This window comes from Pelophylax lessonae (genome assembly GCF_965119305.1).
Source record: "Pelophylax lessonae genome assembly, chromosome: 8".
Lineage (NCBI taxonomy): Eukaryota > Metazoa > Chordata > Amphibia > Anura > Ranidae > Pelophylax > Pelophylax lessonae.
In genome coordinates this window covers 13,103,342-13,130,621 of record NC_138775.1, presented here as the reverse complement: position 1 = coordinate 13,130,621, position 27,280 = coordinate 13,103,342, and the positions used below count along the sequence as shown (strand labels likewise).

Here is a 27,280-nt window from a genome sequence, read left to right as displayed (position 1 = left end):
AACAGGTTGAGAGCCTTGTGACTAATGGAGCTTTGATACCCTGTACTTCTGAATGCAACACACCTTTGTTCCCAGTGAAGAAACAGATCCCAAAAGGTGAACCAGGAAATACAGAATGGTCCAAGATTTCCAAGCCAATTTGCCAAAGCCATAACCTCTGTCCTTGATACCTGGCAACAGGAACACCCTACAGTGACTCTTCTCCTCTGTGCAGATGACTACCCCGCTGCTGAAGAAACTTCAGAAAGTCTACTATACTACCTTGAGGAACAAGGCTGTAAGGCCTCTAAAGAGAAAATACAGTGGTGTTCCAAGACTGTCACCTTTTTAGGTCACTGCATTTCTAAAAGGCACAAGACATATCACATCAGACCGAGTAGCTGCAATCCAGAATATTCTTCAACCAAAAGCAGCTAAACAACTGCATGCCTTTCTTGGACTCATATCTTACTGCAGGGCGTGGATCCCTGATGCATCCATCCTCGTGCAACCACTCTATGATGCTCTCAAGTCTGTGCCATTTAGCCTGTCAAACGAGGCCCTGGACAATTTTATTCTGCTGAAGCAAGCAATATCCACAGCTCCTGCTTTGGGCCTTCCAGATTATGAGAAACTCTTCAAACTGTTTGTGTCAGAGAAGAATAGCCACGCCACAGAGGTCCTGGCTCAGGAACATGGAGGGCGGACTAGACCCATTGGTTACTACTCTTACTGCCTAGACCCCGTGGCTAGGGGTGATCCTTCCTGTCTAAGGGCTGTCTTTGCTGCCCAAGCACTTCTAGACAAAACTTCAGACCTTGTCTTAGCACACCCCCTGCTTCTTCTGGCACCGCATGACATTGCTGCCATCTTAAATCAGGTGCAACTCCGACACCTGTCAACGGCCAGACATCTACGGTTGCAAATCTCCCTTCTACTTCCTGACAACGTGACCCTCCAAAGGTGTCTCACTCTCAACCCGGCCACCCTTCTGCCGTTTTTCGAGGGGGGAGAAGGAGATGGTGAAGAAGGAGATCCCTATGACCCCTATGATACTCCACACGACTGCCTTGAAATGATGCGCTTGGAAACCTCATATCTCCCTACAGTGAGCGAAATTCTTCTGGAAAACCCTGACTACACACTTTTTGTGGATGGCTCTAGATATGCAGATGAAGTAGGCAAGTACCACACAGGTTATGCTGTGACCTCTGAATTTGAAATCCTACAAGCAGGAGCATTACCACCAACTGTATCTGCCCAAGAAGCAGAGCTTAAAGCCCTCACTGCAGCGTGCAAGATAGCAGAAGGAAGAAGAGCCAACATTTACACAGACTCAAGATACACCCTTGGAGTAGCTCATGAGTTTGGTATAATCCGGAGAGCTAGAGGGTTCCTGACAGCGTGTAAGGTTCTGGCACTCTCAGTGCCTCCTTTTACATCATTTCCGGGTGCTTTCCATCTACCTAGATAGATGAAGCACATATAGGTGTGTTTCCCTTTAAGAGTGCTGACATCATCACTGAGCGCCGGACTGAACAGCTATTTAAATCACCAGCTCTCACTCACATGTGTTCGTTCAACCTGCTTTGTGCCTTGATGCTAACCTGTCTTGAAGCTCTCATGCTTGCAAGCATACCTCGCTGTCGGAACCACGCTGCGCTGATCCCTGTATCCCGCTACCGGATCATCCGCTCTTGCCGAACCTCTCCTCTGCTACATTGCTACTAGTGATAAGTACCCCACAGGGGAAACCTCTATAACCTTCATACTAAAGCTTACACTATCTAGCTCTGCATACTAAGGACTATTATTATATCTGCATTATCTATGATTGCTAACCTATCTGCATCCCATCTGCTACTATCTTACTTTCAAGAACATTTCCTTTCAAGTGTCTGTCATCTACCATCTCTACCCAACCTGTCTCTTCAGCCTATCATCACTGTGTTACTATATACATAAGTCACTCTAGGAACATCTTATTGAGTGTGTGTATTTACTTGCTGAATTGAGTCTTGGGGAGTTGGGATTGGTGTCTCAGCGTTTCTCTACATGACTACTGAAGTGGAATATTTCTGCAGCTGTAAATCCACATCATACATAAAATGCAGGAGCGTTACACAGCGGCCGGAACACCGGTGGAACATGGTCCTGCCATCAAGGATTTAATGGATGCACTACTCCTACTGGAACAAGTGGCGGTCTTGAAGGTTAAAACACATGGCAAGCTGAATTCTCAAGAGGCCAGGGGAAACCACTTGGCGGATAAAGTAGCCAAACCAACGGAAAATGGCCGAAGCGGCTGAAGAGCAGAGTGAATCCCCAGTGCAGATGCCTTTGGCAGTGCATGTGCCATCTGACAGACTATACCTAGCCTCTAGGCAAAGGCGGCTCACACAGAAGAAAGCTGGAATGGATCGACAAAGGAGCAGAATACGAAAGACGGGGAGGACAGAAAAGACACTGCAGAAACATTTGGAAAAACCCTTATATCCGTCCCAGAGGATACACATTGATCATATACAGATGCCAGAAAGCGGCCAATATGAATACGCCCTAGTGGTGGTGGACATGTTTTCGGGCTGGCCAGGAGCCTACGCAGTCACAAACATGACAGCTAAAACCACGGCTAAAAAGAAAAAATGACTTAGTGAGATAGTATGTAGATTTGGGGTCCCAGAGGTGATAGAGAGCGATCAGGGCCCAGCTTTCACAGCCACCCTAACAAAAGACATTTGGGCAGCACTGGGAGTTCAGTTGGCTTTACACACCCCATACCACCCTCAAAGTAGTGGGAAGGTAGAAAGGATGAATGGGATTCTAAAGAACAGGATGTTAAAGATGGCCCAAGAGACTAACATGAGTTGATAAGTCAGTTTGCCTATTGCCCTGTTCAGTGTCAGACACACCCCCCGGGGGGAAACATGCCCTGTCTCCCTATGAAATTTTGTTTGGTTCAGCCCCCAGACTTGGCAGTTACTCCCCACAGCAGTTGCAGTTACAATCTGATCAGGTCTACTCTTGAGGTGAGAGCGGTAGCTTGTTAAAAGGTGAAGAATTTACCACCTGAAGTGGATCCCGGATTCATCATCTTCCTCACTTGTCATTTGATCTCCTTCTGTATATGGGACTTTTTGGGCTTACCTGTCCTCTCTTTATATTTTTATATATATATATATATATATATATATATATTGTATTTCAGCTGGTTTTCCAATATTTATTGCACTGTACTTATTTATGTTTTTATTTCAGTTTTGGGTTTGGTGATTAACCTTTTTTGTGTTCAGCTGCATTTTCGTTTATGTACAAATTTTTACTCTTTGCGCTGATTGTATTTTGCCTAATGTACAAAGGGAAAAGACAGCAGATATACATGTTAAACGTATGTAGGGAGCAGTGGCAGGTGGTGCTCCATGGGTCGGGGGGGGGGGGGGGCGGCAGATGGACCTGACTATGGACCACACCAGCTCCAGCCCGCACACCATATCCCTCCTCCCCCCCCGGTCGCCAGCTCACTCACCCTGTGCTGCCCCTGGACTGACATGTGGAGGCGGCGGAGGCTGCGGCGGAGGCTGCGGCAGCGGCGGCTTCCCCCTCAGTCTCCTCCTTGTCCCCCTTCATTGGTCGGGCTTCCCCTGCGTCTCCTCCCTCCTTCTCCTTCGCCAATAGGATGGCTTCTCCTTTTGGCCAATCGGGAAACGGGTCTCAGGAGCCGTTTCCTGATTGGCCAGGAGGATAATCCGTGTGACAATAGCGAATATTCATTTGCTATTGTCACATAACTGAGTGCGCACAGGGCGAAGTGCTCTGCGCCCCGAGCCCACCCTTTTTTGCAGCCTATTAGAGCTTCTGGCTCCCATTGGAGTCCATGCATCTGGCGCCCTACGTGTATATTAGGGGGCCGGACGCATGGATGGGGGGTGGCGCCCCTGCGCCCCTAATGGACGGGCCGCCACTGGTAGGGAGGTTTGTTTTATCTCTGTATATCATCTGAGGCTATTCACTTCACCAGGTATAGGCAAGGGTTTACAACCACTTTAAGCTATGCTGTAAAAAAGCTTCAGAAGCATGGTGCTACAAAGTAACAGTAACAGCACTGCCACATGTACACAACCATCCTTATTTTTTCACAAGCAATGAAGTACCAATTTTGTATTGGTTGAACTGCATTAGTAACCAAGAATGAGTCCTTTCTTGGGATTATTATTATACTGATGCCATTTGCCATTAACCCCTCCATATATAAAACTTTGCTCACTTTCTGCTGAATCTTAGGATCAATGAACACACCGTATTTCTACTGGGATTCATTCCCAAAACTCCAGTGCTACAATAAGCCACCAAACTGCTATAATACTTGACTTATTTGGACTGATACACCCACAGCTGGTTACACATACAGATGGTTTCCCCACCAGGTTCCCTGTGGTGGAATTGGAACTTCACTTTGTAATGCTCTTCTTTTCTGGAGTGGCAACTTGTAAGTGGCATGGCTGAAATTGAATAATCTCTAAAAGAAATTAGAGCAAAACAGTTTTTCTATGACAAAATAAAAATGTAATTTAATAAATAGAAAATAAAATATTTAGCTCTTTGAAAAAAAAAATTAACCTAGGACAATCTTGGACAAAAGATGTCAAGCTCAGGATTAAAAAACTGTATTTAGGTTTAAAAAAAACTCTGTCACTGGTTCACAACTTGTATATTTCATTTGAAGAGTTGCTTAGACAAAGCTGGAAATAGGAGCTATTGGGCTAACTGTTTTTGAAGACGAGGGTCATAGTAGCGTTGACTATCTTGTCTTAGGAGGACCCGAAGGCGGTGCCAGAAGTAGCCGTGTGCTTTTGGGTTCTTTGGCCAGATCATAAATGTTTTGGGGCAAATCCTTCTTCTGGTCAGTAAATATGGAGACATTCTCATCCTGTGATCGAGAATTACCAGAACCACCACATCCTTCTTCTCATCCAGTAGTCTTTGATGTGACATTAAGAAGGCATGGCAGAGGACACCAGTACTGAATTCTTCACAGTCAAGAATGAAAATCGTTCTCTTGCTTTTATATATGGCATCATAAAGATTCTCGATGCTTGATTTTCCAGCTAGCCAATCTCTATCTTCCAGGCATAAGGTAAAACTGCCCATTTCATGACCCTCCAACTGCACCAGAAGCTCATGGTAGACCCAGTCAGTTATGGCATCATCCTTTGTATTAAACACTACGAAGGCATCATACTCCTCAGCTGACTGCCCTGGTAGCTTTGAATAAGGTCTGATGGATGCTAAAAGCACCCGACTCAGGTACCACAAATCCCATGAAAAAAGCTTCAAGATTAGGGTAACCACCAACCAGGCAATTACCAGAAAAGTTGAACATATAAAGAAAGTTTGACCATACAAGTCTTGACACGAGTGCGGGTTCATAGAGAGTAGAAGCTTACCTCTCATACTGTCCGGTGAATTGCATCTCATTTTGGTAGAGAGGCCAGGAACCATGATCTTTGTCTCCATCAGGAAATGGGTGAACCAACTGGTGTGACAAGTACAGTCAAATGGGTTTTTCTGCACGTGTAAGTATTGTAAAGATTGGAGGAGCTTCTTTGGGAAACTGTTCACGTCTATGGTTTGAATCCGGTTTCCACTCAAGTACAGGGACTTGAGCTCCAGATATGATTCAAAAAATTCTTTGTTTACAGATGTAATTTTGTTAGATTTCAGATTTAGGTAGGTGAGCTTGCTTCTGATGGTGGTCATGTCGCTATAAAGAGATTTCAGGGAGTTATGACTGAGATCAAGGTGGGTAAGTTTGACTAGATGGGTGATCTTCTCCCAGTGGAAGGAATACAGTTTATTGTGAGCGATGATGAGAGTTTCAAGCGATAAAGGAAGATATTCCAACACTTGAAGTGGGATGACCACTAGCTTATTGTAGCTGATGTCCAGTAACTTCAGACGGGTAAAGTTAGTAAATAGAGTAATGTACGTCTGTTTTCCATATTCCCACACATTCATCAACTCATTATGCCTGAAAAAAAGTCTCTCCAGTGAGGGGTTCTTAAGTTCTTCTGTTATACGCAAACCAATCATGTTGTGGTTCAGGTTCAGTTCGATCAGATTGGGGAGATTCTCAAGAAAATTGAGCCTATGGTTTACACCTCTTAGCATGAACTGATACTCATTATGAGCCAGATTTAATATCCTGAGGTTTGGTAGTTCACTTAAAGCCAAGTAAAAGTACAAATCAAATCTGTTGTACGAGAGATCCAAATGTTGTAGCGACTTTAGATGCCCAAACTGGTTACCATCAAGACGTTGGTTGATGTAGTTGTAGCTAATGTTCAGGCATTCAATGTCCTCCATTCCCACAAAGTCCTCTGAATGAAGAGCCATCAGATTATTAAATGATAAGTCAATTGACCGATTATATTGCCAGCAGTTTGGACTTTCTTTTGTAGTAACTTTATGTTGTATGTTTCTGTCATGTTGAAGGTCCACCCAGCCAGCAACATAACCCTCATGTCGACTGAATTCATTTTTTTGTTTTTCGTAGCTTTGTTGAAAAGAGATCAGATTTCCGGCCAAATCAACTCTGTGAATGTTCTTGTTTAATAAAAGCATGCTCAGGTTGGCCTGTCGGATAAAGTTTGTCCTAAGGTGAATTTCCTTCAGGTTTGGCAGCGTGAGCAGAGATTGAATGCTGATGGAATCTAGAATGTTGAAGTTATACCCAATCAGGGAGATCTTCTTGAGAGACTTCATGGCAGCAGCACTGGGGTTTATAACCAATTTCTCGTACGTTCGATTTTGCTGAAAGTTAAAATCTATGTCCAAGGTTCGCACCTTTGTTAACTTTAAAAAAAATGTCTCCTTTGCTAAATGTAACAAGTTATCAGATAAATCCAAATGGGTCAAGCTGTTCAACTTGTCGAACAGAGAACTGTTTACGGTGGGAAGTGAGTTTCCTCTGAGGTTGAGGTAGGAGAGGTTGGTGAGGCAGTCAAAAGCTCCAGGCCCGAGCTGCAAGGCACTGTTGTTTTGGCAGGGAAAGCAAGGCTGGGCGGCATGGTCACACCTCTGGCAATTCCACTGAACATCCAGTTTCTGGAGCTTGGTGAGGTGGCACAGGTCCTCTTTGTCTATTTTCCAGATCCTATTTTCTGCTAGATATAATTCTGTGAGAGATGAAGGAAGGTTCTTGGGGATGTAACTTATGTTATTAAAGGACAGCACCAATATTTCCAGGGATGAGATATCTCGGAGAGCATGTTCTGAAATATTGAACTCTCTGGCACACGTGTTCCTGTAATAACAGTTGCATCCAATGTTTAAAGAGGTCAATTTGGTTAATCCAGCAAAATCTCGCTCTGACAGTGCGTAAATGTTGTTGAGATTAAGATTTAAATGTTTTATACTTTCTGGTAAAGGAGAAATGGTGGTCAGACTGTTCCCACTCAGGTCCAGATCTTCTAGATGCTTCAGATCAATCAATGCATCAGGCATTATAGTCAACCAGCACTTCCTTTTGTCCGGTCTCAGGTTTGTTGGCAGGCAGTTGTTACTGATATTAAGCTTTTCCAGATTCGGCACACCGGCAAATGTTCTTTTGGTCAGATGTCCCAGTTTATTGAATGACAGGTCGTATTCAATTACTTGGTCTGATGTGATCAGAGGGACATACTTGAGCTTACGTCCACTACATCTCACAAGTGTGGCGTTTTTTTCATCATCACATGGGAGGAACTTCGGGAAGATGGCGAGTGAGGCAGACACCCCAAGTATCAACAGTAGAATACATTTTGGAAGATGCCTTTTGTCCTTTTAAAGGGAAAAGAAAAGTGAGATAAAATTAGTCGGATTTTGTTTGGTAATATTGCAAATCTTAATACATATATTAGTAGCATAAATAATGACATTTGTATACATATTATGAAAAGGAGAAGACTTCAGAGGCATGAATGACAATCATATTTAATAGTTGGTAAAGTTGAATGAAGACACCGGTCCATTCAGGTCAACGTGTGTGTTTGTCACTACCGTTTTCAATATCCCTGTGCATTGTGTTCACTAAGAAACAGTTTTTGGAAATGTATCCAAGCTCCCTGCTCACACCATTGATTGTGGAAGGGATTTCCACATCCTTACTGCTCTACAGTGCATGCGGAAAGTATTTTTCCTCAAAATTCTACAAAAAATACCCCATAATGACAAGGTGAAAGAAGTTTGTTTGAAATCTTTGTAAATTTATTAAAAATGAAATAAATCCCATGTACATAAGTATCACAGCCTTTGCTCAATACTATGTTGAAGCACCTTTGGCACCAATTACAGATTCAAGTCTTTTTGAGTATGATGCTACAAGCTTGGCACTCCTATTTTTGGGCAGTTTCTCCCATTCTTCTTTGCAGGACCTCTCAAGCTCCATCAGGTTGAATGGGGAGTGTCGGTGCACAGCCATTTTCAGATCTCTCCAGAGTTGGTCAATCGGGTTCAAGTCTGGGGTCTGGTTGGGCCACTCAAGGACATTCCCAGAGTTGTCCCGTAGCCACTCCTTTGTTATCTTGGCTGTGTGCTTAGGGTCGTTGTCCTGTTGGACAGCAGAGACGTAGGATGCGTCACTTCTGGTCCCTGGAACGCAGGTGGAACGCGGAACGGCGTCCCCTGATTGTCTTATCGCTCCAGAGTGTTTGACCGGCTGAACGTGGACAGCCTAAATTGTAAGTTTACATGTGGTTTCATAAATGTTATTTTAATCTACTACACCATGAGGAGTTTCTTCGTGGTCTCTCCCGTTAGTTATATGCCTGCCTGATTGCTAATATGTCCATATAAAGCTGGTGAGGAGAACCCTAAGGAGGATCGCCCTTTTGTTGTACTGGTGCCTGATTTGACTGCCTGTAATAGGGGTCAAATCGTTCTGGTAAGCAGTTATTGTGTGTCTAAAGCCCTGGTGAAGGATACCTGGTGGAGGCTACACCCATCTGCTTAAACACGGGTGATTCAACACAAGGGAAAAGGAAAAGGTTTACCACATATGAATTGGACTCTAATTATACGATTCTAGGACAATATCCCCCCGGACCAGTGGCGTAGCGTGGGGGGTGCAGGGGGGGCCGGCCGCACCGGGCGCAATATTTAGGGGGGCGCAATCCCACGCCCGTGTGTCACTCCTGCCTGTTCTCTTAATTTTATTACAGTGTCACCAGACAGCCATGTTCCGCTGCGCCCTGTTATTGGGCGAATAGGGTCACGTGCAGCAGGGGGGGGGGGGGGGCGGGGCTGGCTTGTCTGTGATCAGGTGTCAGATGCGCACGGGAGTCCCGCCTCGGCACCTCCAGCATCTTCTCCTTCTCCTCTCCTCGCCTCCGGGTGGCACATCATGTGGCGCGCATGGGAGTCCCGCCTCCGGACTGTGAACTTCCACCACACAATCTTCTCCTCCTCCTCTGCTGGATCTCAGGTACGTCCTTTTACAGTCTAGCAGTGTGTCAGAGGCAGCCGCAGCAGCCAGAAAGATAGACAGAGTGAGTTAGGGTCAGAGTTAAGGTGAGTTAGGACAGAGCAGTTAGGGTCACGCTGTGTAGTGATCAGTATAGGAATACTGTAGGTAGGACAGTGTAGTGTAGTTGTCAGTGTACTGGACAATGTAGTGGATAGTGTAGTATAGTGTATTGGGTAGTGTAGTGGGTAGTATAATGTAGTGGTCAGTGTAGTGTAGTGTAGTGTAGTGGACAGGGTAGTGTAGTGGGTAGTGTAGTGCAGTGGGTAGTGTAGTGTAGTGGGTAGTGTAGTGTAGAGGACAGTATAGTGTAGTGGGTAGTGTAGTGGACAGGGTAGTGTAGTGTAGTGGACAGTATAGTGTAGTGGGTAGTGTAGTGGGTAGTGTAGTGGACAGGGTAGTGTAGTGTAGTGGGTAGTGTAGTGGACAGTATAGCGTAGTGGGTAGTGTAGTGGGTAGTGTAGTGGGTAGTGTAGTGTAGTGTAGTGCAGTGGGTAGTGTAGTGTAGTGGGTAGTGTAGTGTAGTGCAGTGGACAGTGTAGTGCAGTGGATAGTGTAGTGTAGTGGGTAGTGTAGTGTAGAGGACAGTATAGTGTAGTGGGTAGGGTAGTGTAGTGTAGTGGGTAGTGTAGTGGGTAGTGTAGTGTAGTGGACAATATAGTGTAGTGGGTAGTGTAGTGGGTAGTGTAGTGTAGAGGACAGTATAGTGTAGTGGGTAGTGTAGTGGACAGGGTAGTGTAGTGTAGTGGGTAGTGTAGTGTAGTGTAGTGGACAGTATAGCGTAGTGGGTAGTGTAGTGTAGTGGGTAGTGTAGTGTAGTGTAGTGCAGTGGGTAGTGTAGTGTAGTGTAGTGTAGTGTAGTGTAGTGTAGTGCAGTGGACAGTGTAGTGCAGTGGGTAGTGTAGTGTAGTGGGTAGTGTAGTGTAGAGGACAGTATAGTGTAGTGGGTAGGGTAGTGTAGTGGGTAGTGTAGTGGGTAGTGTAGTGTAGTGGACAGTATAGTGTAGTGGGTAGTGTAGTGTAGTGGGTAGTGTAGTGTAGTGGGTAGTGTAGTGTAGAGGACAGTATAGTGTAGTGGGTAGTGTAGTGGACAGGGTAGTGTAGTGTAGTGGGTAGTGTAGTGTAGTGGACAGTGTAGCGTAGTGGGTAGTGTAGTGTAGTGTAGTGTAGTGGGTAGTGTAGTGGGTAGTGTAGTGTAGTGTAGTGCAGTGGGTAGTGTAGTGTAGTGGGTAGTGTAGTGTAGTGTAGTGGACAGTGTAGTGCAGTGGGTAGTGTAGTGTAGTGGGTAGTGTAGTGTAGAGGACAGTATAGTGTAGTGGGTAGGGTAGTGTAGTGGGTAGTGTAGTGTAGTGGACAGTATAGTGTAGTGGGTAGTGTAGTGTAGTGGGTAGTGTAGTGTAGTGTAGTGGGTAGTGTAGTGTAGAGGACAGTATAGTGTAGTGGGTAGTGTAGTGGACAGGGTAGTGTAGTGGGTAGTGTAGTGTAGTGGACAGTATAGTGTAGTGGGTAGTGTAGTGTAGTGGGTAGTGTAGTGTAGTGGACAGTGTAGTGTAGTGGGTAGTGTAGTGTAGTGGACAGTATAGTGCAGTGGGTAGTGTAGTGGACAGTGTAGTGTAGTAGACAGTGTAGTGAAGTGTAGTGGGTAGTGTAGTGTAGTGGACAGTGTAGTGTAGTGTAGTGGACAGGGTAGTGTAGTGTAGTGGGTAGTGTAGTGTAGTGGGTAGTGTAGTGTAGTGGACAGTGTAGTGTAGTGGGTAGTGTAGTGTAGTGGACAGTATAGTGCAGTGGGTAGTGTAGTGGACAGTGTAGTGTAGTGGACAGTGTAGTGTAGTGTAGTGGGTAGTGTAGAGAAGTGGACAGTATAGTGTAGTGGGTAGTGTAGTGTAGTGGACAGTGTAGTGTAGTGGACAGTATAGTGTAGTGTAGTGGACAGTATAGTGTAGTGGGTAGTGTAGTGGACAGTGTAGTGTAGAGGGGAAAGGGGAGTGTAGTGGTCAGTTTAGTGTAGTGGACAGTATAGTGTAGTGATCAGTGTAGTGTAGTGGACAGTATAGTGTAGTGGACAGTGTTATGTAGTGGTCAGTGTAGTGTAGTGGTCAGTGTAGTGTAGTGGGCAGTGTAGTGTAGTGGACAGTGTAGTGGTCAGTGTAGTGACCACTACACTACACTACACTGACCACTACACTACACTGACCACTACACTGACCATTACACTACACTGACCATTGCACTACACTGAGCATTACACTACACTGACCATTACACTACACTGACCACTGCACTACACTGACCACTACACTACACTGACCAGCCTGGACAGTGTAGTGTAGTGGACAGGTAGGTCAGTTTAGTGGTCAGTTTAGGTATCAGGTAGGTTCCTGTTGTGGTCAGTTTAGGAATCAGGTAGGTCAGTGCAGTGGTCAGTGTAGTGGACAGTGTAGAGGTCAGTCCAGTTGCCAGTATAGGAATCCGGTAGGTTAGTGAAGTGGACAGGTAGGTCAGTGTAGGAATCAGGTAGGTTAGTGTAGTGGTCAGTGTAGGAATCAGGCTGGTCAGTACTATTGTAGGAAGAGACTCAGGGAGTACTAAAAGTCTGCAGGTTAGGGGGCGCAAATTGCTTGCCTTGCCCCGGGCGCTGACAACCCACGCTACGCCACTGCCCCGGACAATATCCCCCCTGGACAACATCCCCCCGGACAATAACCCCCCTGGACAACATCCCCCCGGACAATATCCCCCGGACAATATCCCCCTGGACAATATCCCCCTGGACAATATCCCACCAGACAATATCCCCCCGGGACAACATCCCCCCGGACAATATCCCCCCAGACAATATCCCCCCTGGACAATATCCCCCCTGGACAATATCCTCCCTGGACAATATCCCCCCGGACAATATCCCCCAGACAATATCCCTAGGACAATATCCCCCCTGGACAATATCCCCCCGGACAATATCCCCCAGGGACAACATCCCCCCGGACAATATCCCCCCGGGACAACATCCCCCCAGACAATATCCCCCCGGACAATATCCCCCGGACAATATCCCCAGGATAATATCCCCCCTGGACAATATCCCCCCGGACAATATCCCCCGGACAATATCCCCAGGACAATATCCCCCCTGGACAATATCCCCCCGGAGAATATCCCCCAGGGACAACATCCCCCCGGACAATATACCCCCGGGACAACATCCCCCCAGACAATATCCCCCCGGGACAACATCCCCCCGGACAATATCCCCCCTGGACAACATCCCCCCGGACAATATCCCCCAGGAACAACATCCCCCCGGACAATATACCCCCGGACAATATCCCCCCCGGACAATATCCCCCCTGGACAATATCCCCCGGACAATATCCCCCGGACAATATCCCCCCTGGACAATATGCCCCCAGACAATATCCCCCCGGGACAACATCCCCCTAGACAATATCCCCCCTCTAACCCTAACCCTATGTCCCGGGAGATGTTGTCCTGGGGGGATTATGTCCAGGGGGATGTTGTCCGGGGGGATATTGTCCTGATACCAATTATACACAGATATCTGGTTATTGAAAGAGACTCACAATCACTTATGAATTAATGTGATCACTTTTGGTTTGCACTTTTTGTATTTGAGCGCGGTCTACTAACCCCTTTTGTGTATAAATATTTTAGAAGGGGTTCCCTGAGACTTAAAGTGGTTCTAAAGTTAAATTTTTTTTCCCCTAACAGCTTCTGGACCACCCCACGTACATTAACTGCAGTGGGGCGGCCTCTCTGGGCGAAATCACGTACCCGTACGTGATCTCGTTCTTTGTGGTCTGGGGCGTGCACGCACACCACCGCCAACCGGCTCCCTCTGTGATTGGACACAGCGGAAGCTAATCAGCGGGTCCTGCAGACCCGATATCTGCCAGGACCTGCCCATCGTTCTTAATGCAGACAGAGCAGCGGTCTGTCTGTGTAAACAAGGCAGATCGGCGGTCTGTGACAGGGGAAGACAAAGATCCTGTGTTTCTGCTAAGCAGGAACACAAATCTCTGTATTCTTACAGTACAAGTACCTCCCCCACAGTTAGAAAGCACTCCCTAAGGACACATTCAACTCTTTGATCGCCTTTGATATTAACCCCTTCCTTGCCAGTGTCATTTGAACAGTGACAGTTCATTTTTTTTTGCACTGATAACTGTATTGGTGTCGCTGGTCCCCAAAAAAAGTTTTGTCTGCTGCAAGGTCGAAGTCCCGCTATAAGTAACTGATCGCCGCCATTACTAGTACAAAAAAATAAATAAATACAAATTCCATAAAGATCTCTCTTCTGACAGGGGGGAAGGGATGGATTCTGATTCTGTGTTCCTGCAAAGCAGAGACTAGAATCCATCTCTTGTCTTAGTAAATGCACCTCACACAGTACACACATAAACACTGGTTAGGCACACATTTAACCCTTTTATTGATTGCCCCCCCATGTTAACCCATTCCCAGCCAGTGTCTTTGTGCAGAGACAGTGCATATTTTTAGCCCTGATCACTGTATTAGTTTCACTGGTTCCTGCAAAGTGTCCGTTAGTGTCCAATGATCCGCCTCAATATCGCAGCCCCGCCATAAGTCGCTGATCACCACCATTATTAGTATAAAAAAAATAAAAATTCAATAAAGATATTCCATAGTTTGTAAATGCTATAACGTTTGCGTAAACCAATCATTATACGCTTATTGTAATTTTATCAAAAATATGTAGCAGAATACATATTGGCCGAAATTTATGAAGAAGTTTGATTTTTTTTCTAATTTTTTTTTTAATGGATGTGTTTTATGTCAGAAAGTAAAAAAAAAAAAAATATATATATATATATATATATATATATATATATGTATATAATATTTTTTTATTTATAGCGATAACTTTTGCGCAGACCAATCATTATACACTTATTGTGATTTTTTTTTTTTACCAAAAATATGTAGCAGAATACATATTGGCCTAAATTTATGAAGAAGTTTGATTTTTTACATTCTTTTTATTGGATGTGTTTTATGTCAGAAAGTAAAAAAAAAAAAAAATATATATATATATTATCTTTTTTTATTTATAGCGATAACTTTTGCGCAAACCAATCATTATACGCTTATTGTGATTTTTTTGGCCTAAATTTATGAAGAAGGTTGATTTTTTACATTCTTTTTATTAGATGTGTTTTATGTCAGAAAGTAAAAAAAAATATATATATACTGTATATATATATATATATATATATACTGTATATATATATATATATATATATATATATATATATATATATATAATCTTTTTTTATTTATAGCGATAACTTTTGCGTAAACCAATCATTATACGCTTATTGTGATTTTTTTTTTTTTTTTTTACCAAAAATATGTAGCAGAATACATCTTGGCCTAAATTTATGAAGGAGTTTGATTTTTTACATTCTTTTTTTTGGATATGTTATATGTCAGAAAGTAAAAAAAAAAAATATATATATATATATATATTTTTTTTTTTTTTATTTATTGCGATAACTTTTGCGCAAACCAATCAAAATACGCTTATTGCAAATATTTTTATCAAAAATATGTAGCAGAAAAAAAATTGGCCTAAAATGATGAAATAATTTGATTTTTAAACTTTTTTTTTTTTTTTTTTTTTTTAAAATGTTATATAGCAGAATGTGAAAAATATTGTTTTTTTTTTTTCAGCATTGTTGCTCTTTTTATAGCAGAATGTGAAAAATATTGTTTTTTTTTTTTCAGCATTGTTGCTCTTTTTTGTTTATAGCGCAAAAAATAAAAACCGCACAGGTGATCAAATACCACCAAAAGAAAGCTCTGTTTGTGGGGAAAAAAAGGACAAATTTAATATGGGTACAGCGTCGCACAACCGCGCAATTGTCAGTTAAAATAACGCAATGCCGTATCGCAAAAAATGGCCTGGTCATAAGGTGGGGTAAATCTTCCAGAGGTCAAGGGGTTAAAATAATAACCTTTCTAAATGCAGAAGTAACATTTAGGATTTAAATAGAACAAGGAAGTTTCACAAACTTTCACATTTCCTATCTTGGTTTTGGACAAGCGACGTCCTGAGTCATTCAATGGTGATTGGATTAAGATGACTGATTTACCCGGTGGCATGATATGATCCTGACACCCATTAGAGATGAGTAAGCGGCTTGTGCAAGCGACCAGGAAAGCACCCTATCGCAGTGGCGTAGCGTGGGGGGTGCAGGGGGGGCGGCCGCACCGGGCGCAACATCTGGGGGGGCGCATCCGCAGTGTCACTCGGTCTGTCTGACTCTGACATACACAGTTCACACACTGTCTGCGGCTGCCTCCATCTTTAAGGCTGGGAGATGTCCAGCGCGGCCGCCCTATGACTGAAAATGGCGGGTCGGGGCGGGGATGGACTGTGCCTCACCTGTCCATTGGTGTAGGGTGGGGTGGCGTTGCAAGCCAAGCCCCGCCTATGCCGCCTCTCCTCACTGCTCAGTCAGTTTAGCAGCGAGTGAGTCAGCAGCCTGGCGCTGTCTCAGAGTGGGTTTTTTTTTGTTTGAATCACCTGATTAGAGCCAGAGGCTCTAAAAGGGTTCAAAAAAGGGTGGACCCGGGGCCCACCCATTGTGTGACAATAGCGAATGTAAATTCGCTATTGTCAAACGGATCCTCCTCCTGGCCAATCAGGAAGCGGCCGAAAAGTAAACGCATACCATTGGCTGAGGAGGAGGCGGGGGGACTAGAGGAGACGCGGGGAACTGAGGAGAAGCTGCCGCTGCAGGTAAGTCTCTCTGCATTGAAGGGGGCACGCTGGTCTTTCTGCATTGAAAGGGGGCACGATGATCTCTCTGCATTGAGGGGGGCACACTGGTCATTTTGCATTAAAAGGGGGCATGCTGGTCTCTCTGCATTGAAAGGGGGCACGCTGGTCATTCTGCATTGAAAGGGGGCACGCTGGTCTCTCTGCATTGAAAGGGGGCACGCTGGTCTCTCTGCATTGAAAGAGGGCACGCTGGTCATTCTGCATTAAAAGGGGGCACGCTGGTCTTTTTGCATTGAAAGAGGGCACGCTGGTCATTCTGCATTGAAAGGGGGCACGCTGGTCTCTCTGCATTGAAAGGGGGCACGCTGGTCATTCTGCATTGAAAGGGGGCACGCTGGTCATTCTGCATTGAAAGGGGGCACGCTGGTCACTCTGCATTGAAAGGGGGCACGCTGGTCACTCTGCATTGAAAGGGGGCACGCTGGTCACTCTGCATTGATGGGGGGCACGCTGGTCTCTCTGCATTGATAGGGGGCACGCTGGTCATTCTGCATTGAATGGGGGCATGCTGGTCATTCTGCATTGGAAGGGGGCACGCTTGTCTCTCTGCATTGAAAGGGGGCATGCTGGTCATTCTGCATTGAATGGGGGCATGCTGGTCATTCTGCATTGGAAGGGGGCATGCTGGTCATTCTGCATTGGAAGAGGGCACGCTGGTCATTCTGCATTGAATGGGGGCACGCTGGTCACTCTGCATTCAAAGGGGGCTCGCTGGTCTCTCTGCATTGAAAGGGGGCACGCTTGTCTCTCTGCATTGAAAAGGGCACGCTGGTCATTCTGCATTGAATGGGGACACGCTGGTCATTCTGCATTGGTAGGGGGCACGCTTGTCTCTCTGCATTGAAAGGGGGCATGCTGGTCATTCTGCATTGAAAGGGGGCACGCTGGTCATTCTGCATTGAAAGGGGGCACGCTGGTCATTCTGCATTGAAAGGGGGCATGCTGGTCACTCTGCATTGAAAGGGGGCACGCTGGTCATTCAAACTTGTATTTAGATGCATTTTACTTTAATTACATCAGTATTTTCATAACAAACAATTCATGTGCTTAGGGAGTAAGGGTTTCTTTAACTAATCTAGTGGAAGAGACTCGAGTGCTAAAATCCAGCGGGTTAGGGGGCCCAAATTACTCTCCCTGCCCCGGGTGCTGACAACCCACGCTACGCCACTGCCCTATCGGACCAATCTGTGTCTGATCAGCTGCATGGGAGGCCAGAGGGTAGATTTGGGGTCTAATAGACCCCAAATCTCTCCATAAAGAGGACCTGTCACGACCCATGCTGTCACAAGGGATGTTGTTCATCCCTTGTGATAGCAATAAAGTTAGTACAAAAAAAATGATAAAAAAAAAATGATTAAAAAAAATGATAAAAAAAATGATAAAAAAAATTTCAAACGCCCACTCCCACCATGCTTACACAGAAATGCGAATGCATAAGTCACTCCCGTATGCACACATGTGAGATATTGTCGCAATTGTCAGAGCCACTCAATCACTTCTGGGAGTGGTAAAAGGGGGTTCCACACCCTGCTCACTGCTACCCTCTCCTTTCCCAGGCTCTCCTGTCCCATCACGGAGGCCAGGAGGGATGCGGCTAGCGGCGATGGCTTCCCTGTACAGAGAGGGAGGGACTGATGTGGTTCCCCTCTCTCTATCACCCTGGAGATTGGAAGCGGCGAGTAGTTTGTCACTTCCGGTACCGCCCCCTTTGTAACCCTTGCCATTGTGTCTGATCAGCTGCATGAGAGGCCAGAGGAGAGATTTGGGGTTTAATAGACCCCAGATCTCTCCATAAAGAGGACCTGTCACAACCCTTGCTGTCACAAGGAATGTTGTTCATCTCTTGTAATAGCAATAAAGTTTGTACAAAAATGTTTTTTTTTTTCATTTTTTTTATGAAATAAATAAATAATAATAAAAAAAATGTAAAGCGCCCCCATCCCAATGTGCTTACATGCAAATGCTGTCACACGGGATATTGTTCATCCCTTATGATAGCAATAAAGTTAGTACAAAAAAAAAATTATAAAAAATTATAAAATAAATAAATAGCAATAAAAAAAATTGAAAGTGCCCCCATCCATTGTCCACAGTCAGTGATGATTTGGGGAGCCGCGTCATCTGCTGGTGTTGGTCCACTGTGTTTTATCAAGTCCAAAGTCAGCGCAGCCCTCTACTAGGAAATTCTAGAGCACTTCATGCTTCCCTCTGCTGACCAGCTTTATGGAGATGCGGATTTCAGTTTCCAGCAGGTCTTGGCACCACCCACACTGCCAAAACTACCAATACCTGGTCACATGATCATGGGATCACTGTGCTTGATTGGCCAGCAAACACACCTGACCTAAACCCCATAGAGAATCTGTGGAGGATTGTCAAGTGGAAGATGAGAGACACCAGACCCAACAATGCAGAGGAGATGAAGGCCACTATCAAAGCAACCTGGGCTTCCATAACACCTCAGCAGTGCCACAGGCTGATCGCCTCCATGCCACGCCGCATTGATGCAGCAATTCATTCAAAAGGAGCCCCGACCAAGTATTGAGTGCATCCTATACTGTACATGGACAGACTTTTCACTAAGCCAACATTTCTGTATTAAAAATACTTTTTTTCTTTTTTATTGTAATATTCTAATTTTCTGAGATACTGAATTTTGGGGTGTCACTAGCTGTAAGTATACAGAAGAACCAATCTCCTCTATTTTCCTCCTCCAGCTACAGGAGGAAAAAGGAGGACAGTGATTTCTCTACACGCTGCCCCTCGCCGCCCCTCCTATTCAGGTGTACAGGGGAGCCGCACAGGCCTCCTGGAGCATGGGGCCCGGTTGCAATTGTAGTTACGCCCCTGTTCAAAGCCTATGCCATGCATTATGGTTACAAAGAATTTAGTACAGCATGCATTTACTGGGAATGGGGATCTCACGGGATTTGCCTTGACTTGACCCATGACAGTGATACATTTAAACCTCATCCTTAGTTATAGCCAGGGCCGCTGATAGGGGGGGACCACCAGCCCTCTTGTAGGGGGCCCGAGCACACAGGGGGGCCCACACAGAGAGGGGGATTAGTGATGGACAACAAATACAGAATTCTTCCTCCAGCACCTGAATCTGATCTGTCCCTCTCCCTGCTATCAGCTTTTATCTGTTGAGAAAGAGACAGTCGTCCCTCACTAACCCCCTCCCTTGTATGGGCCCCCCCTCCCAGCACTTATCTCTGCTCAGGAGTTTGTTTGTAACTTTGTTTCTCTCTCTCTGTCTCTCTGATCACTGAGCTCCAACTGCCCAGCCTGTATATTTTTCTCATCTCATCTTCTTTTTTATTTAACATAGTTTTTTTTTTAGATTTAGCAGGAATTATGCGAGTTATGTTATATTTGTGTCTGATAATAGTGATTTTGTTGTAATTTTAGCTAAATATATCTTTAATATTTTCTTGGGGGGGCCCTGTCAGGTAGTCTGTACGGGGGCCTCGTGATTTCTAACAGCAGCCCTGGTTATAGCAATACATTTATATTGATCCTTAAGCCCCCATTCTCTATGTATGGAAGTGAAGGTGTATCTACATAAAGACTGCTGTGGACAGTAAAGTATCTGGTTGGTGTATACATATACATTTTAAATTTGCAGTCATAAGCTATATGTGTATGATCTATGTTTGATTGTGTGCAGAATGACTCATCATTTTTTTCAACAGATCTTATAAATATTGTTGGCCAGTTTTGTATGGACAGACTTAAAGATGGCGATTGAAAATCCAGTCTAATTAAATAATATTCTGCACGTGTTGGAGTAGTATCAGGTTCAGTTAGACCAGATGTTTTCAACCAGGGTGCCGTGGCTCCCTGGTGTGCCTCCTGGGTTCTTCAGGGGTGCCTTGGCAAATTGGTAGCAAATTGCCACCGGTTTTTACTTTGTAGAATTACAACTCTGGCACTGTGCGGGTCAAGCCACTGGCACCCTGACAACCCTTGGCACTGTGCGGGTCAAGCCACTGGCACCCTGACAACCCTGGGCACTGTGCTGGTCAAGCCCTTCACCCTGACAACCCTGGGCACTGTGCGGGTCAAGCCAAATAGTGACATCACTGGTTGATAAGGATTATGACGGGTGCTTGCACAGCATCCTTATTTACTCCTCCTAATCCCTTTTCCATCAGCACTGGGGTCACATTAGCAAATAGAAGAAGAGAAACTGACAGAGAAGAGAAACCGTAGAATACTAGTTCGTACCAGTTTGCAATAGTTGAGGAATAAATCATTTTTAATGTTGTGTGGCCCATGTGTATGGATGTTGCTGTGTTATGTAAAACCATTATTTTCCTTTTTTTTTACATTTTAGAATGGGGTGCCTTGAGATTGTGCAGAATTGTTAAGGGTGCCACAACTGAAAAAAGGTTGAGAAACACTGAGTTAGACCATTGCTGTTTTTTATGATTGTGAGATGAACATGGAGTTTAGATCTCCCAGGTATACACACCAACCACCCCAGTCCTAATCTGCATACAGAACAACCACCAGCCAATCAACACAGTTAGCTATATGGGGTGCCTGCTGCCATCTTCTGGTACCCATTATTGTGAGGATTGGGTGACCATCATCTCCTACAAGAGTTCCATGATGTGCAATGGCTACATACAAGCTCTGCAGGTAGAGGAGGCATTATGGCACACATTTTTGCATTGCTGATGCTAAATATCTGTCAGGAGAAGATTAGTTTAAAAACCTGGCATGTTTGCTTATACCTAGCATGGTCGTGCCCATTTGCGCAGAAATGTGCGGAGATGTAAAGGAAATGAGACGCTGCACGCCATGTGCAATAGATCTTGGTGCCCTCTGCTCTTTATAAGGATGACAGATGCTCGCAGACTTTGCTGACTGGTTCTTTAGAACCCTCTGACCCGTGTTGATGTGTGCTTATGCTTCTGAATTTTTTGTTACTGACCCGGCTTGCTTTTGGACTTACCCTTGCTTCTCTCTTGGCTCTGACCTTGGCTTGCTTCATGGATCTGTTTCTGTCTGCTTCCTAGGTATGAACTTGGCTAGCCCCTGACTACGCTCCTGATCTCTCCTCTGCTGGCTATGGTATTCTGACCCTGGCACTCGCTCCTGACCTCTTCTCTTGTCTTTCCCTGCCTGCTGTGACCTGCTTGAGGTGTCTGCCTACATGATCCAGCATCCTACCCAGGACCAGCTGCCCTCTTCATCTGGTTACTATCTGCAAAGTTATCACCACTACGGTACTACTTATCTTCACTACAACTGGCAACCCCTGCTTCTTTGGGCTTAGTATCCCTTCTATCCTCAGGGGTGTGGAGCACTCAAGGCACAAGGAGAGCCCTCTCGTTATTTCAGTCTCAAGACCAGGTGTGTGACAATATCTCTATCAATGTGTGAAGCTGAGAGGAGTACTCACCATGTTTTCTACATCCGCTGCTGTCACAATTGTGTGAAGATCAGGAATGGAGCTGTTGGTTCCTCACTCTGAAGTTCTCCTTTATGCAAGCTACTTGTGGTGTGTCCAAATCATACTTATGCTATATTACTCATAATTCCACTCAATAACAAATGACTTCATTAGCTCTGCGTAATTTGCTCAATAAGGCAAAGTGTTGAAACATATACTTTGTCATAGTTCTAACCAAAGATGAGAGAAATCTGGTTGTTTAGGTTACTACATAATGACTTTGCAATATCACCCTAAGACTAAACTCCAGGAAGGTTTAAAACACCAAATTTTACAGCTATGTATTATTTTTAAAAAGTAACTATTTTTAACTAGTATATAGTAAGTATATTTGTAGTATAGGTAGTACTACCGCCATAGGGGCCACTAAATGGAAGGCGAAGGAGTGAAAGGTCTCTAACATCCACCAGCTCTGTGATGTCATCATGGAGGAGTGGAAGAGGACTCCAGTGGTAACCTGTGAAGCTCTGGTGAACTCCATGCCCAAGAGGGTTAAGGCAGTGCTGGAAAATAATGGTGGCCATACAAAATATTGACACTTTGGGCCCAATTTTGACATTTTTACTTAGGGGTGTACTCACTTTTGTTGCCAGTGGTTTAGACATTAATGGCTGTGTGTTGAGTTATTTTGAGGGGACAGCAAATTTACACTGTTATACAAGCTGTACACTCACTACTTTACATTGTAGCAAAGTGTCATTTCTTCAGTGTTGCCACATGAAAAGATAGAATAAAATATTTACAAAAATGTGAGGGGTGTACTTACTATTGTGAGATACTGTGTATATATATATATATATATATATATATATATATATATATATATATACATACATACATATAAACTCTGTGTGTCAGTAGTCCCTATCTTTACCTTTTAAGACATCATATAAGCCTCTGGTCTAAAGAATAGGGTTCCCCTCCTTCCTCGGTAAGGTGCACTCTTGCAGGTCCATTAGTACTTTCTGGACATTTCAGCATCAGGCTTCTGTTGTTCAAACTTGCATTGCTGTCTCTTGGTCTTCTGTTCACATGTAAGTTCTACTAAGTAGATGTTTAGGCCGCCTCTGATGCCAGTTTTGGGCATAAAGTGCTACCAGCTGCTCTCTGAGCCTGTCAAGCCTTTCTTGACTTGTTTTTTTTTTACATGGGATTGTTGGTGTTTGTTTGCTGTGTTGCCTACCCCTCAGTTGGACTGCTTTTGGATGTCCTATGGTCTGAGGGCCAAAAATCCTGTGTCTTGTACAATACAACTAAGAAGATAACATTTCGGAATTACCAATAAAATCCTCTCCATGGAGTAAATTACAGGACACGGGCTCCTTTCTGCTCTTAATTATCTCCCTTTGGCCTGCTACCAAACTGAGGATTGCTGGGATGGGGTTGGGTGTTATGTAGAGGATGACCCAGCAGCTTTCTTTGCCAGTGTCCAAGGAATGGATACCACTAGTATTGATCAACCGATATTGTTTTTTTACCGCCGATTCCGATATTTTGGTCATCGGTATCGGCAAATATTGGCCAATATTTTCGGACATTAAAAATGTTTTATTTTTTTTTTAATGTCTACAGGTACTCTGGTGGAGGGATCTGGGGGTCTAAAAGACCTCAAACCCCTCCTCTTGTTTTTTTGGAACCGGCGTTTTTGGAACGCTGCGCTGCCAGTACCCAGAAGTGATGTCTTGTCATGACATCACTTTCGGGTACTCAGCGGCGCCAAATTCAAAGTAATGGAGACCCGGTCAGACGGCGGCGGTGCAGATGGAGACCCGGTCAGATGGCAGCTGTGAAGGTAGGATGCCCAGGTCTCCCGGTGGGACAGGAGACCCGGGCGAGCCGCGGAAGGCGGCGGGAGAAGGGGGGGCGTCCCCTCCCTCTCCTTGCAATGACAGCCGAGCAGCTTCTCAGCCGCATCGGTTGTCATTACAAGACAGCCGACCGTCGTCTATGGACACCGGTATCGGGGTGATGCCTCTAGCTGCAGGCATCACTCCGGTACAAGCACTTTCCCGAAATATCGGCAATATCGGTAAATCAAAAGGCCGATTCCGATATATCAGGGAAAGTGCATATCGGCCCTCGATATATCGGCTTTGCCGATAAACGGTTGATCACTAACTAATAGTACGTAAAAAACCCTGGTTTTTTTTCTTACCAAAAAGTAGTTGGTGCTTGGAATAGACTTCTAGCAAAGGTAGTGAGCTAGTTGAAGTATGTGAACCCTTACCTTATAAAACAAACCATTCAGTTTAAAATAGAAATTAAAGGCAAAACATTTATGTATCATCTGTTTCAACGACTTGGGTTACATTTAGAGGTTTTGGCTGCATACATTTGCAAATATATGTGAAACCAACACTGCTGAATCAGGACACCTCCAACCAGTGTGGCCCCTAAACTATCTGAGTTTTCATTAATGGGACATACATATATGGCAATGCAAAAACAGAGAACAGGCTCATCTGGAGGAGGTCCTTTCATCTATAAAGGCAGAGGTGTAACTAGAGCCTTCAGGGCCCCACTGCAAGAAACCATGAAGGTCCCCCTGATGCCCAGCCAGGGGCTCTTCCCTCCGAGGCCAGTAGTGGAATGCCAGGGCATAGTTGTAAGTGCCACCTTTGGGACCTTGTTAGTTTCCCCACTGGTGTCAGTATTTTATTTTTTTTATTTGTTACCATTTTATTTTTTTCTACAATATTTGTATTATTTTTTACAATTTTTTAGAAGCCCCATTGGGTTGCTTTGGGGAGATATCAGGGGTCTAAACAGACCTCTGATGTTTCATCTTTGAAACAGAGAAAAGAGAATGAGAACACAGCCCTCAATCTCCAAATCTGCAGCCTCAACTGCACAGAATGAATGGACAGGAATAGTTCTTACAGAGGCTTCCCATTCATTTAAAAACTGAAGCATTGTAAACACTGTTTACAATGCTTCAGTTATAAATGAACAGAGTCAGTGGTCAGTACCGATCACTGACTCTCTTATTTCAGATAAGGAAGGGACTGGAAAATGACACAATACCAGCCCATGTGCTGCTCCCCATCCTGATAGCATCCCCTGTAGCAGCCGGGGGGAGGGGGGGAACCCTGCGGCACTGCACGGGAGGGGACAGGAGACAGCACGGGAACCGGAGAAGAGCACAGGGACTGGAGAAGGAAGAGAGGGGGTGGGAGAGAGCATGGGAACCAAAGAAGTGCGGAGAGCACATGGGGGACAGTAGAAGAGCATAGGGCCCGTAGAGAAGAGCATGGGGGCCTGAGAAGCTCAGGGGGCAGGAGAGAGCACAGAAGCTGCACAAGGAATATCACGGGGGCCAGGAGAAAGCAGAGGGGCCTGTAGAAGGAAGCTGGACAGGAGGGGCAGCATATAGAGAAATCAATGCCCTCCAGTACCTCCTGCAGCTGCTGAATGCCTGCGGGAGGGAAAGGATAAAAAGCAGGAATTCAGTTGCTGCAGGAGAAACATGGAGGGCATCAGTTTCTCTGTTTGCCACCTCTCTTGTCCAGGTGTAACGGGCCCCCTGGAGCATGGCGCCGGATCTCAATGACAACCCATGTGACCCCTGTAGTTACGCCCTGCATAAAGGTACAGCATCACATCAGAAGCCCAGACACTGCCCAAGCCAGTTATATCTGTAGGGATTGGACTTACAAAATGTATATCTCCACTACTGATGGACTATATCCCCCAGCAGGGATATCTCCCTAAATTGGAGTCCCACTAGTTGTGCAGTATAAAACAAGCCAACAATGTTAGTGGTGCTTGAAGAGCTGATTCAAAATAGAATGGTTTAGGTCAGCCGTTCTCAACAAGGGTTATGTGAAATCCTAGGGTTCCTCCAGAGGTTGTTAGAGGTTCTTTAAAATGGTTGTAAAGGTAAAGAAATGTTACTACTCGTTACCGACCTTTGGCTTGTTCCTTGACTACACTTCTGCTTGATCCCAACCTGCAACCACTTGTTACTGACCTTTGGCTTGTTTTCTGACTATGCTTCTGCTTGATCCCTATCTGCTATATCTGCTACTGGACACAGGCTTGCTTACCTCCTGGTGGGGCTATCCTAAGGACTCTGACCTGGTACTTTACACACAGCAAAAAACACATCTCCACCATCAGGAGCTCTGGTGAATACTGGTTAGTGCTTAAGCCCCTCAGATGAGACAGTGTCACTGTAGCACCACCACCGGTACACAGCAATCCTTAAGCAATGGCCCCAAAATGAAAATACCAATTTTGGGCACAGTATTTGTTGAACTGCATTGATAACTAATAAGATTCCTTTCTTGGGATTATACTGATGCCATTTGCCATGAACCTTATTGTGACAGAACCCACTGTCACTGTGTGTTTTGGAAGGGACTGTGCGCAAGCCTCCTACCGACAGACTATGGGCCAGAAGATACTGGAGACCTGGGGACATGCTGGCAGTGAGTTAATGTAATGTAATGCTACAGCCCTTCTCCCCCCATCCCCCCCTCCTGTTTCTGTGTCTAATTGTGTGGATTCATGACACATAGACAATGGTCTGGACTGGAGACATCTCTCCTCGGGGGGTGTGTATTGAGAGACTGCCTGTTTACCATAAGCTCATTAGGTTATCTGTAGCCTGTTTCAATGTACAAATGTTCAGTTCCCATTGGTTGTTGCTTGTTCCCTTCCCCCCTTTGGCAAGGCTAAGGGGAGTGTCTCTATCTGTGTGTAAAACTGTATGTCTTGGAATTTAATAAACAGTTTAAGCTCTGCATGGTTAACCCTCAACACCTGTGTGGATTGTCTCGTGATTGAGGGGTTAAGGGCTGGGTATGGCTTCTCCGCAGGCTGTGGGTGCGTTTGGAGGACAGAAGACACAGGTCCGGCGGATGTGCCCACCTGGGGTACTAAGATCCGTTACACTTATACATTATTATTAGGGAATAATATTGCCAAAATTGCTTTTGCAAAGTACTGTTGACTTGCTGAGCCCGTCCGTATTAATGCTTTGCTCAATTTGTGCTAAATCTTTGGATCTTTCTGCTAAAAGGCAGTTCCATAACTCCAGTGCTAAACTAAGCCACCATGCTGCTATAATGCTTGACCTGCCTTCTTCATTCGAACTGATAAGCCTACAGCTGGTTTCCCACTGGGTTCCCTCAGGCATAATAGGAACTTCACTTTGTAATGCTCTTCTTTTCTGCATCAGTAACTTGTGAGTGCTATGGCTGAACTGGAATAAACTCTAAAACAAGTTAGAACAATACTGTTTTCTTATCACAAAATAAAAATGTAATTTATTTAATAGGAAATAAAAGATTTGCAAAGGAAAATGTGATTTTAGGACAATCTTGGACAATAAGGGATTGTTTAAAATGATGAGTGTAATAAATTACTGGGAAATTTTTAAGAGGGAAGCAAATAAAACACAATCTTTAGATTAGATTATATTAAATTAGATTAGATTAGCACATTTATCTAAAAAAATAAATTTTTCCTGCTCAAAAGATGTGTAGAGCAGCATTTTAAAACTGTA

The 27,280-nt window shown here is 44.8% G+C and overlaps 1 protein-coding gene across 1 annotated transcript; it reads right to left on the bottom strand.

Annotated features, from left to right (window-relative positions):
* Positions 1–4,695: 4,695 nt before the first annotated feature.
* On the bottom strand, positions 4,696–21,800 carry LOC309561976 (toll-like receptor 7). Its single transcript, XM_082266068.1, has 2 exons — positions 21,721–21,800; positions 4,696–7,797 (listed from the first exon to the last, which is right to left on the bottom strand). Exons 1-2 carry the CDS (start codon positions 21,721–21,723, stop codon positions 4,732–4,734), a joined length of 3,069 nt encoding a protein of 1,022 aa, XP_082122194.1. The 5' UTR covers positions 21,724–21,800; the 3' UTR covers positions 4,696–4,731.
* Between the last annotated feature and the right edge of the window lie 5,480 nt (positions 21,801–27,280).